The sequence below is a fragment of the Cherax quadricarinatus genome, chromosome 65, assembly GCF_038502225.1.
Source record: "Cherax quadricarinatus isolate ZL_2023a chromosome 65, ASM3850222v1, whole genome shotgun sequence".
Lineage (NCBI taxonomy): Eukaryota > Metazoa > Arthropoda > Malacostraca > Decapoda > Parastacidae > Cherax > Cherax quadricarinatus.
This window is the reverse complement of record NC_091356.1, coordinates 4,434,907-4,447,307: the sequence shown is the minus strand read 5'-3', so window position 1 is coordinate 4,447,307 and position 12,401 is coordinate 4,434,907. Positions and strand designations below refer to the sequence as shown.

At 43.6% G+C, this 12,401-nt stretch overlaps 1 protein-coding gene across 1 annotated transcript in view; it reads right to left on the bottom strand.

Moving 5' to 3' along the window:
• Positions 1-12,401, bottom strand: part of LOC128700579 (agrin-like) — a 180,174-nt gene that overhangs the window by 80,629 nt on the left and 87,144 nt on the right. Inside the window, exons 3-5 of the mRNA XM_070098821.1 lie at positions 8,907-9,042; positions 5,834-5,913; positions 5,308-5,523 (exon numbers count right to left, since the gene is read on the bottom strand). Of these exons, the coding sequence (XP_069954922.1) occupies positions 5,308-5,523; positions 5,834-5,913; positions 8,907-9,042 (432 nt within the window). The remainder of the gene's footprint in view (positions 1-5,307; positions 5,524-5,833; positions 5,914-8,906; positions 9,043-12,401) is intronic.

The following is a 12,401-nucleotide window of genomic DNA, read 5'->3' as shown; positions in this document are numbered from 1 at the left end:
CAGTACGTGTTGAAGCAGTCATCCAGATGTGTCCTCACAGTACGTGGTGAAGCAGTCATCCAGATGTGTCCTCACAGTACGTGTTGAAGCAGTCATCCAGATGTGTCCTCACAGTACGTGTTGAAGCAGCCATCCAGATGTGTCCTCACAGTACGTGGTGAAGCAGTCATCCAGATATGTCCTCACAGTACGTGTTGAAGCAGTCATCCAGATGTGTCCTCACAGTACGTGGTGAAGCAGTCATCCAGATGTGTCCTCACAGTACGTGTTGAAGCAGTCATCCAGATATGTCCTCACAGTACGTGTTGAAGCAGCCATCCAGATGTGTCCTCACAGTACGTGTTGAAGCAGTCATCCAGATGTGTCCTCACAGTACGTGTTGAAGCAGTCATCCAGCCAAGGTAACTACTCAGATCATCCATTTATTACGAACATAAAGATGTCCTCAACCCTGTCATTTTAACCTTCTAATTCACTCTACCTCTTGGATATTTGACTTGCTTGAGGAGTGTTTTCCATTCTCTTTTTTATTTTCAGCTCCGGCTGGACGTTAAGTGTCGATAAATTCACCGTCAGACTTTGTACTCAAGACACACGTAAGGAAAGTTATACGCATGTGTTTGTATATGTTTAATAACTAACAAGAAACTGCACATGTTTGTACAAACACACACGTCCACCACCACCCTACACACACACACACACACACACACACACACACACGTCCACCCCGACACACACGATAAAGCTCTTAGAGCAGGGGTTGGACCTAGTAACGACCAGTGAAGAAGCGGGGCCAGGAGCCACAAACAGGTGAGTAGAAAGAGGCGAGTGCGCACACACACACACGAAGTGCAATGACCTGTATGGAGTCAAGATCCATACAGTACACAGCTTTGAGATGACATACAATAAGGCTATCGTAGCCAGGAGTGTGTGAACATAATAACCAGAGAAGAGGCAGGACCAGGAGCTAAGACAACCCCTGAAACCACAAATACACGAGCAGACACACACGTCTGCTCGTGTATGGAAGATTGGAACACACCAGAGGACGATCAGGACTCACAACCTGTCTTCATGACAAAGATTCCTGACTCGGGAGATTCTTATCAACACAGTACTTCTCTCAGTGTCATCCAGCATATTCGTATCTAGTATTTTCTAACATGGAGACCAGAACTGTGCCGCATAATCTAAGACCTAACTCACTGGAAGGTACACCCAGGAGATCCTGGCTTCCTCTAACATTAATGAGCACATACACTATGTGGGGGAAAGTTCCAGAGATACTTCAGAGTGTTAACGAGCTTTGTGTTATCCTTTTTAATTAATTTTGGGCCTCGTTTGGTTGATAATGGTAAATATCAGCTGGAGTTTCCGATACACGCAAGTGCCGCACCAACTGAAATATTTTATTATTATGGCGCATAATAGGTGAGGGGCACGTACATGCACACGCTTGTACACACACACACACACACACACACACACACACAGCTTTAAGAAGAGGTATATATGATAAAGCTCATGGAGCAGGGAGAGAGTGGATCTAGTAGCGACCAGTGAAGAGGAACTAGGAGCTATGAATCAACCCCTGCAACCACAATTAGGTGAGTACACACTGTTACACCCTTTTGTTCATTTTAAGTAGACTGTTTCTACTTATTATTACAATGGTATACTTTTGCATGTTATTTTTGCTATTTTACTTAATATTATATTCAGGAGTAATTCCATTAGTAGCTAAAACGAATTTACTCGACTTTATAATATTATCTGGTCATATTACTTAGCTTTGTATATAGGTAGGTCGTTTAATTAGTGTCAACTGCTGGTGCGACCTGGCCAAGCACCAGTAGGTGTTTTGAGCTGCTCAACCCCTGCTCCGACCGAGACAAAGTGGGCTGGTAAAGCCTCACTGAGTTCAGTTCATACCTTCCTCTGGACCAGGAAGGGTCGAGGGAAGTATCCACCTCTAAAACCACCATTCGCCTCCCTCGAAAATCCCAGGAATTTTCGGAAACTCATTGCTAAGACTTATCTCGGTTGGAGAAGACGGTTAAGAAGCTCTTGGAGAATGCGAAGCCAAGTGAGCAAGCCTCTGTAGTGTAAGAGGACTTATTGCTAAGTGAACCCTATTATAATTATTATTATAATCAAAAAGAAGCGCTAAGCCATACCCTAATATAAGAAATCTATTAATGTGTTCGAGTTTTTAAGCAACGCCTGTGCATGTATATATACTAATATTTCGTGACTCACTCAGAGCCATTTATAAATACTTGACCTAGTACTGTGATGTTTTAATGAGAAATGGTAAAAGTATTCTACTCATAGTGCAAAATATGGGAAGGTGGATTTAAGTGATTATTATGATGATTAATAAATTAAATAGAAACTAAGAAAATTCCTTTTCCTCTGAAGTGAGTACCTAGACGTACTAAGTTTTTGTTACGAAAAGCACTATAACCCAGGGACCAACTGACTATGTTCGTAACACACACACACACACACACACACACACACACACACTTTCTCCATTTGAAAGCATAAGAACTAAAAGACAGACTTTTATAACATAAAATATTTTCTGTTAGAGGAGAATGTAAACAAGAAAAACAATATCCTCGTGTTGTTGAAAATTACATAAAATAACGACAAGTTGAAGATTAAGACATGTGCAACACCTGGGTATCTTTATTAATGAAACTTATCGCCTACACAGTAGGCTTCTCCAGTCAAATACAGAAGGATCACTAGTAATGACTATGTGGTATTTGAAGAAACCTACTGTGCAGGCGATACGTTTCCTCAATAGATACCCAACTGTTGCACAGTATCCTGGTGTGAGTTACGACGAGGATCTTCACTCGTCCACGATGGTTAGGTTACGTCAGGTTCGTCAGGAAACAGGACAAGTGATTCCTGACGCGGGTCTTGGATGATGACCCGCCTTTGGAGCTTCAATCATCTGACCGAGGCCTTCCGCTGGTTTACCGGTCCACCCCTTTAAAAATAAGGATATAATTATACATACTCGCCCACGATGTATTTTCTATAAACGACTTATTGGATGGTGTCGAAACCTGTATACATGTCTGCAGGTGATGAAAAAGTTTCGGCAGAATAAACAATACAAATTACTGTACGTCTCCACCAGATGACTTGGATAAAGGGAACAACTGGAGCGAAAAACAATTTAATACCGATACAAAATCTCGAGTAGAGTCATTGAAGCTAAAACCTTCAGTAGTTTTAAAAATAGGCGAGATAAGTATATGAGCGCACTTGCGGATCCACTGAAACAAATGATGTTTAAACTTGAGGGCCCCTAATCCCGAAGGAGCCCAAGAAGCCACTTTAGTCCACATTGCTTAAAAATTTTGAGTCTGCTTTATGGGAAGGGGTTACAAAGGGGCCCCAAAAACAGCTCAAACTTCAGGGCTTCAAAAATGTAGGTTCGCCACTACATGAGTGAGTGTGACTTGGACCTGCCTAACACGGGCCAGTAGGCCTGCCACAGTGCCCCTTCTTATATTTTTATAAATGCCAAGAGAAGGAAAGAGGGAGCAATAACACGAAGCCACAAAGAATATAAACAATATCAAAATATAAAAAAAACTATATATATCACCAGATATTTTTATTAAATTTCCCCGGGAGACGAAATAAATTAAATTTAGCTCTCATATGACACTCTGACAAGCTCTTTAATGACTCTGAAAAATATGGATGGAGAAATGCTGAGAAAAAAGTTGTTTACAACATATATCAGGTAAAAATTGAAATATGAAGCGACTGCGTAGGCGAGCATCTAGATATTACTGGTATCATAAACCAGCACGGGTTTAGAGATGGCAGATCTTGTCTTACAAACCTGCTGATGTTCCAGAAGTGAAGCAGGAGGGAGACAGGGATGTGTGACAACACCGTGACCGGAACAATATACAATATAGGAGAGAGAAGCTTATGACGACGTTTCGGTCCGACTTGGACCATTAACTAGTCACGGGAAACGTTCCTTTCTATTTGCTGGTTATTTAAGTACAGCACTACTCTTATGTCCCGAGAACTTTCATCTTGTGTAACTGTGATACTGTACAAGACACTGGTGTAAACACCAGAGTGGTAGGTGGGAATAACAAGGTCTGCGCTCCTGTGGATTAACGAGATTATTGAAAAAACAAGGGCTGTCGCAAATATCGGTGGAATGAGAAAACCTAACGAGCGGGGTTCCGCAAGGATCGAACCTCACTGTGCCTTTGCTATAGGGCTACCCCCGCCATAGGGCTGTAAACGGTACACAACTTGTACCAACACTCACATTTCTTCGGCAGCCACTACCGGGTCACAACATGGAGAAGACCCGGGCCAGGACCCGTCCTGGAGAACCTTCCCGAACATACAAGGATCGATATTAGGACCCGTACTGACGAACATGACTCGTGTGGAACACCAAGGACTATTATTCTTTGCACATATGTCTTACTCATTAACTTACTGACGCTGAGTGATTAATACACAAGAGGAGATAGTCAGATGTAACCATATTTGGAGACACACACACACACACACACACACACACACACACACACACACACACACACACACAGGTATGATAAAGCTCACGGTTCAGGGAGTGTGACCTAGTAGCGACCAGTGAAGAGGCGGGGCCAGGAGCTTGGACTCGACCCCTGCAACCTCAATTAGGTGACTAGGTGAGTACACACAAAGGATCCATACATAGTTTAGAAGAGGTACGATAAGGCTAGTCGCTAGTAGCGACTAGCGAACCACAAATGAGTACAAACAGGCGAGTACAGACTCAGTTCTAGGTAAACTGAATGGCCAAAATGCAAAATGATTTTCAACGGTTTTAACAAAAACAATGCAAAAAAAATGCGGGGTTACAAAGACGTTGAATAACAGAACTAATATTGCGTTTTTAATGTTAGAAATATTCTAACACTACCCAAGTTAGAATCTTCTAATGATACGGTACAATCATTGAAGCGTCGATTTCATTCTAACAGAGAACCGAAGTTTTCTGTGTTAGAAACTGTCTAACATAGACAATAACCTTGAAGGCAGGAGAGAACCCTGAAAGCAGGAAAGAACCTTGAAAGCAGGAAAGAAATCAGTTTAAACTAATCCTCCGATTTTTCAAGTGATTAGTAGAGAATTTCAGACAATTAAGATTTATAGTGAATGGCTTTTGATCCAAGGAAATGGAGTCACCGTCTCTTTCCTCGTATCAAACCTGATTACCTCCCACACCAAAAAAGGAAATATGAGAACTCTTACCACAAGAGCCATAAAAGGAGACGTCAAGGGGTCGCTGTCTGACGCAGGCGTCTCTCTCCAGGTGGCACCGACTGTCGTAGGTGGTGCCATCTGTGGCACAGACAGGTGTCACCACCGGAGGACACCATCTGCGGCACTGGCAGGTGGCTACGCCGTACTGGTTTACCGCACAGCCTTGGCCAGGCCCGCAGCGGACCGCTCCACAGGGATTCACACCTGTAGGTGTGTGGTAGCAGCAGTTAGTGAGGCAGAGAGACACAGACAGACACATACACATGCAAACACATGCACAAGCAGACAGGCACATACACAGGCAGACGCATACACACGAAAACAGGTAGACACATACACAGGGAGACAGGTACACACACACACAGGAAGACAGACACATACACAGGCAGACGCATACACAGAAAGACAGGTAGACACACACAAGAAGACAGGTAGACACACACACAGGAAGACACACACTGAAGAACAGATAACTCACCTGAAGAACAACTCACCTGAAGAATAAATAACTCACCTGAAGAACACTCTCCCCGGTAGAGAACACTGAGAACTTGTCGTCTGTTACAAGCCTGGAAGCTCATCACACACTCGTTACTGTAACAGAACAGAGACAATCTTGATCCAAGGAAGGAGAGTAGCTCCAGTAACCTGGATCAAGAACCCTAACATACCATTTAATGCTTCAGTTATCATTATTATTAATTATAAGCATTGAACCCGTACGGGGTACTAAGGTTTGATCCAGGGATGGTGGCTAGGAAGCTCTGAACCCCTGGATCAAGAGCTCTTTGCCAGCATCCAGGGTTAAGTTCAGTGATTTTTTTTTAGCAAATTTGGTTAATAATCGAAAAATATTTATTATTTTGTAATAATATAATATTTTAATTAATTTAATGAATATAATTTCAATATATTTTTTTTAATTCTACGAGATTATGCGAATTTAATGTAAATTAAAGCTTTACGTGGGGGGGGGAGAAATTTTGAAAAAAATGCTTAAGGTCTGAAATTTTGTCGTTCGGTTTAAAAAAATTAATTTATTTTCCGAGTAGCGAAGGGAATTCGAACTGGCCGGTCGGTAGTCTTGAAGCTGAAGAACAACAGGTGAGGGACGAGGCTTTATCTGGACGACCTTTGGCTCTGGGTAGAGCTTTATTAAGACTTTATAAAGTTCTACACAGGGCAAAACGTTGCCTCGACGAAAGCTTGTTATTCACCTGTCTCTTTCTTCAGTTGTCTCGGCAGAAACTTGTTAAGAAAGTAGATTATTGGACTGAGAGACACGAGGACGTTCAAGACGTCTACCGAGAAAGACATTTCGCCCCATTGTGACCATCAACCCTAATGATAAATGACTGATAACATGGCGAAACGTCTCTTCAGTGTCTTCATTGTCACAGTTCCACAATCAGTGGGTATCAACATACCTGGAACTGAATAAACAATAGCACGAACAAGTACATGAACCGTAGATCAAATACAATCACAATAATACAAAAACTACTGTACATGTAGTTGTACATGCATTTGTACATGTACTCTGTGGACCCACTCCTGGTACAACTCCCTCGTTCTACCTCGCTATAATGAATCAGTCATGAAAGACTCATCAAGGTAGGGCTCTGGTGGCCTGGTGGTTAACGCTCTCGCTTCACACGGTGAGGGCCTGGGTTCGATTCCCAGCCAGAGTAGAAACATTGGACGTGTTTCTTTCCACCTGTTGTCTATGTTCCCCATCAGTAAAATGGGTACCTGGGTGTTAGTCGACTGGTGTGGGTCGCATCCTGGGACACTGACCTAAGGAGGCCTGGTCACAGACCGGGCCGCGGGGGCGTTGACCCCCGGAACTCTCTCCAGGTAAACTCCAGGTAAGGTACATGAACCAGGGACCCGCCACCAGCATCAGCCTGGTACCCAGGGTAAATCCCAGTGGTCAACTTGTCCTCATGACTCCATCGTTGGTTTTCTAACGCATATCAGTTCGTGTGTTTCTGAACGATACTCATTCCTACGCGAACAGCCACTCGCTGCTGCTACCATAAAAAAACACAGCTACAATTAGCACAGGTTAAGGTAGGTAGGTTTGTTTACTTAGGATAAATTAGCCTATCTTACGTTAGATTAGATTGTATTAAGGTCGTTGACTAGGTTAGGTTAGATTCTGACAGTTTATCTTAGACCAGGTGAACAATAATTTGCATATTTTAAGAGGAGATACAATGACTCCATTGTAAATATAGCCAAAATTATAGTTGAAAAAATCCTCTGGGAGGTAAAAAAAAATTTTTTTTGTCTTGCTATGTAGATTTAAGCAAATTTCTCTATGTTAGATTGTCGTAAATTGTAGAATATCGAATTACAAAAAAAAAAAAATCACAAATGATTCCTTAATAGTGGTCCTAAATAATGGTGCTTAAAACAGGAATCGGGTAAAAGAACGTTAAGTTACACGAACACGAAGTCAACTTTCTGGCAGAGTGATCAAATTCTGTCTTTAAAACTTTGTTATGGTGTTACACTGATGTTGGGTTAGAACGACACGTGATCAAGGTCTTGGGACCTTGATCACTTCTAGAAGTAATCAAGGTCCCAAGACCGAAACTTTTTCTAAAAAACGTGTCCTTGAGTTTGTTCACACGTCCTTTAAGTCAGTTTGTTGGTATTTATTACCAAGGTTTATATTATTCTGTCTTGGGAGGGTTAGTGTGGGTGACACACCATTACTGACAGGTGTGTGTCGTGTGACTCACCTGTGACACCACTGACACAGTTGAATGTCGCGTGACTCACCTGTGACACTGACACAGATGAGCGTCTTGTGACTCACCTGTGACACCACTGACACAGGTGAGCGTCTTGTGACTCACCTGTGACACCACTGACACAGGTGAGCGTCTTGTGACTCACCTGTGACACCACTGACACAGGTGAGCGTCTTGTGACTCACCTGTGACACTACTGACACAGGTGAGCGTCTTGTGACTCACCTGTGACACTACTGACACAGGTGAGCGTCTTGTGACTCACCTGTGACACCACTGATACAGGTGAGCGTCTTGTGACTCACCTGTGACACCACTGACACAGGTGAGCGTCTTGTGACTCACCTGTGACACCACTGACACAGGTGAGCGTCTTGTGACTCACCTGTGACACTACTGACACAGGCGAGCGTCTTGTGACTCACCTGTGACACTACTGACACAGGTGAGCGTCTTGTGACTCACCTGTGACACTACTGACACAGGTGAGCGTCTTGTGACTCACCTGTGACACTACTGACACAGGTGAGCGTCTTGTGACTCACCTGTGACACTACTGACACAGGTGAGCGTCTTGTGACTCACCTGTGACACCACTGACACAGGTGAGCGTCTTGTGACTCACCTGTGACACTACTGACACAGGTGAGCGTCTTGTGACTCACCTGTGACACTACTGACACAGGCGTGTGTCGTGTGACTTACCTGTGACACTACTGACACAGGTGAGCGTCTTGTGACTCACCTGTGACACTACTGACACAGGTGAGCGTCTTGTGACTCACCTGTGACACTACTGACACAGGTGAGTGTCGTGTGACTTACCTGTAAGTGACACCATCACTGGCACAGACGGGGGAGAGAGTGGAAGGACAGGTGGAGTTGCACTGGCACCTTGGCACTCTGGCATCATCTACAAGGCACACCTGCCCGGCCTGGCACACCACGTGACCACAGGGATCTACAAAGAAATTTTTTGCATGATTAAAACCATAAATTTAAAAAATACAAAACATATTTTTGGCAAAGTGCAAAAAGAGAAAATCAGAGCAATTAAAGTCAATAAAAACCAAGAAAACAACCATTTAAAGTTAATAAAACATTTTAAATCAGTTTAGAAAAAACATTTGACTGATAACTCTATAGTTTTTTCATTAAAAATATATTAAACCACAGAAGCAAACACGTTTAAAAATCTGACAAACACGTTTTTAACCTGTCTGATAACCCACACTGACCAATGTATATATATATATATATATATATATATATATATATATATATATATATATATATATATATATATATATATATATATATATATATGTCGTGCCTAATAGGTAAAAACTGGTCAATTAGCAAGAACTCATTTAAAATTAAGTCCTTTTTAAAATTTTCTCTTATACTTTTAAAGATATATTTTTTTCATTAATGTTAATGTAAAAATTAATAATTTTTGCACCAAAAGAATCTTAGAAAACTTACCTAACCTTATTATAACAAGGCCAATTTATTTTAGCCAAATCTAATTAAATATATTTTACCCACGTTTACAATTATTTAATAATAAACAGAGTGAAATATATTTTTCGTTGGATTCAGAATGATTTTTGTGAAATTATTGCATACGCAAATTTTCTCTTACCTTATTCGGCAGCAAAAGCGTTGCTAAGTCAAAATACCAAGTTTTACCTATTCGGCACGACATATAATATATATATATATATGTGTATATAAATATATATATATATATATATATATATATATATATATATATATATATATATATATATATATATTTTTGTGTGTGTATATGTGTGTATATGAGAGAGAGAGAGAGAGTGAGAGAGAGTGAGAGAGAGTGAGAGTGAGTGAGAGAGAGTAAGAGAGAGAGAGTGAGAGAGAGTGAGAGAGAGAGAGAGAGAGAGAGAGAGAGAGAGAGAGAGAGAGAGAGAGAGAGAGAGAGAGAGAGAGAGAGAGTGAGAGAAGGTAAATGTAATCAAATCCAGAAGAGAAGGTAATCAAGTCTGATGCAAGGAAATGGAGAACAGCTCAAGATCTTGGGATCAAGAGCCCTGCACCGGCATCAAGTTTACCCTCACAAGGGTCTACAGAGAGAGAGAGAGACAGACAGACTTATTATTTTCCTCTCATACAGGAGAGCTGTACCACCCCTGCGGATTTAGCGCCTCCGTGGAAAAATATTTAAAAAAAGACTTTTTTTATTTTTTTTAATTGATTTCAAGTAATTCCTGTTTTGAAAAACCAATTTGAAATTGTGAGCGATACAAACATTAATATATATTTTTGACGCTGTGGTGTGGGTGAGGAAATTGTGTACTGCCCGAGTATGGTGGTTCATTATGGTAAATCTGACGCCATGGTAGCCTGGTTGTCATGGTAGCCTCGCTGTCATGGTAGCCTGGTTGTCATGGTAGCCTGGTTGTCATGGTAGCCTGGGTGTCATGGTAGCCTGGGTGTCATGGTAGCCTGGTTGTCATGGTAGCCTGGTGGTCATGGTAGCCTGGTTGTTATGGTAGCCTGGTTGTCATGGTAGCCTGGTTGTCATGGTAGCCTGGCTGTCATGGAAGCCTGGTTGTCATGGTAACCTGGCTCTCATGGTAGCTTGGTTGTCATGGTAGCCTGGTTGTCATGGTAGCCTGGCTGTCATGGAAGCCTGGTTGTCATGGTAGCCTGGTTGTCATGGTAGCCTGGTTGTCATGGTAGCCTGGTTGTCATGGTAGCCTGGTTGTCATGGTAGCCTGGTTGTCATGGTAGCCTGGTTGTCATGGTAGCCTGGTTGTCATGGTAGCCTGGTTGTCATGGTAGCCTGGTTGTCATGGTAGCCTGGTTGTCAAGGTAGCCTGGTTGTCATGGTAGCCTGGTTGTCATGGTAGCCTGGTTGTCATGGTAGCCTGGTTGTCATGGTAGCCTGGTTGTCAAGGTAGCCTGGTTGTCATGGTAGCCTGGTTGTCATGGTAGCCTGGCTGTCATGGTAGCCTGGCTGTCATGGTAGCCTGGCTGTCATGGTAGCCTGGCTGTCATGGTAGCCTGGCTGTCATGGTAGCCTGGTTGTCATGGTAGCCTGGCTGTCATGGTAGTCTGGTTGTCATGGTAGCCTGGCTGTCATGGTAGCCTGGCTGTCATGGTAGCCTGGCTGTCATGGTAGCCTGGTTGTCATGGTAGCCTGGTTGTCATGGTAGCCTGGCTGTCATGGTAGCCTGCTTGTCATGGTAGCCTGCTTGTCATGGTAGCCTGCTTGTCATGGTAGCCTGCTTGTCATGGTAGCCTGCTTGTCATGGTAGCGTCTGGTTGTCATGGTAGCGTCTGGTTGTCATGGTAGCGTCTGGTTGTCATGGTAGCGTCTGGTTGTCATGGTAGCGTCTGGTTGTCATGGTAGCCTGGCTGTCATGGTAGCCTGGCTGTCATGGTAGCCTGGTTGTCATGGTAGCCTGGTTGTCATGGTAGCCTGGCTCTCAAGGTAGCTTGGTTGTCATGGTAGCCTGGTTGTCATGGTAGCCTGGCTGTCATGGTAGCCTGGTTGTCATGGTAGCCTGGTTGTCATGGAAGCCTGGTTGTAATGGTAACCTGGCTCTCATGGTAGCCTGGTTGTCATGGTAGCCTGGCTGTCATGGAAGCCTGGTTGTCATGGTAACCTGGCTGTCATGGAAGCCTGGTTGTCATGGTAACCTGGCTCTGATGGTAGCCTGGTTGTCATGGTAGCCTGGTTGTCATGGTAGCCTGGTTGTCATGGTAGCTTGGTTGTCATGGTAGCCTGGATGTCATGGTAGCCTGGCTGTCATGGAAGCCTGGTTGTCATGGTAACCTGGCTCTGATGTTAGCCTGGTTGTCATGGTAGCCTGGTTGTCATGGTAGCCTGGTTGTCATGGTAGCCTGGTTGTCATGGTAGCCTGGCTGTCATGGTAGCCTGGTTGTCATGGTAGCCTGGTTGTCATGGTAGCCTGGCTGTCATGGTAGCCTGGTTGTCATGGTAGCCTGGCTGTCATGGTAGCCTGGTTGTCATGGTAGCCTGGTTGTCATGGTAGCCTGGTTGTCATGGTAGCCTGGTTGTCATGGTAGCCTGGTTGTCATGGTACCCTGGCTGTCATGGTAGTCTGGTTGTCATGGTAGCCTGCTTGTCATGGTAGCCTGGTTGTCATGGTAGCCTGGTTGTCATGGTACCGTCTGGTTATCATGGTAGCGTCTGGTTGTCATGGTAGCGTCTGGTTGTCATGGTAGCGTCTGGTTGTCATGGTAGCCTGGCTGTCATGGTAGCCTGGTTGTCATGGTAGCCTGGCTGTCATGGTAGCCTGGTTGTCA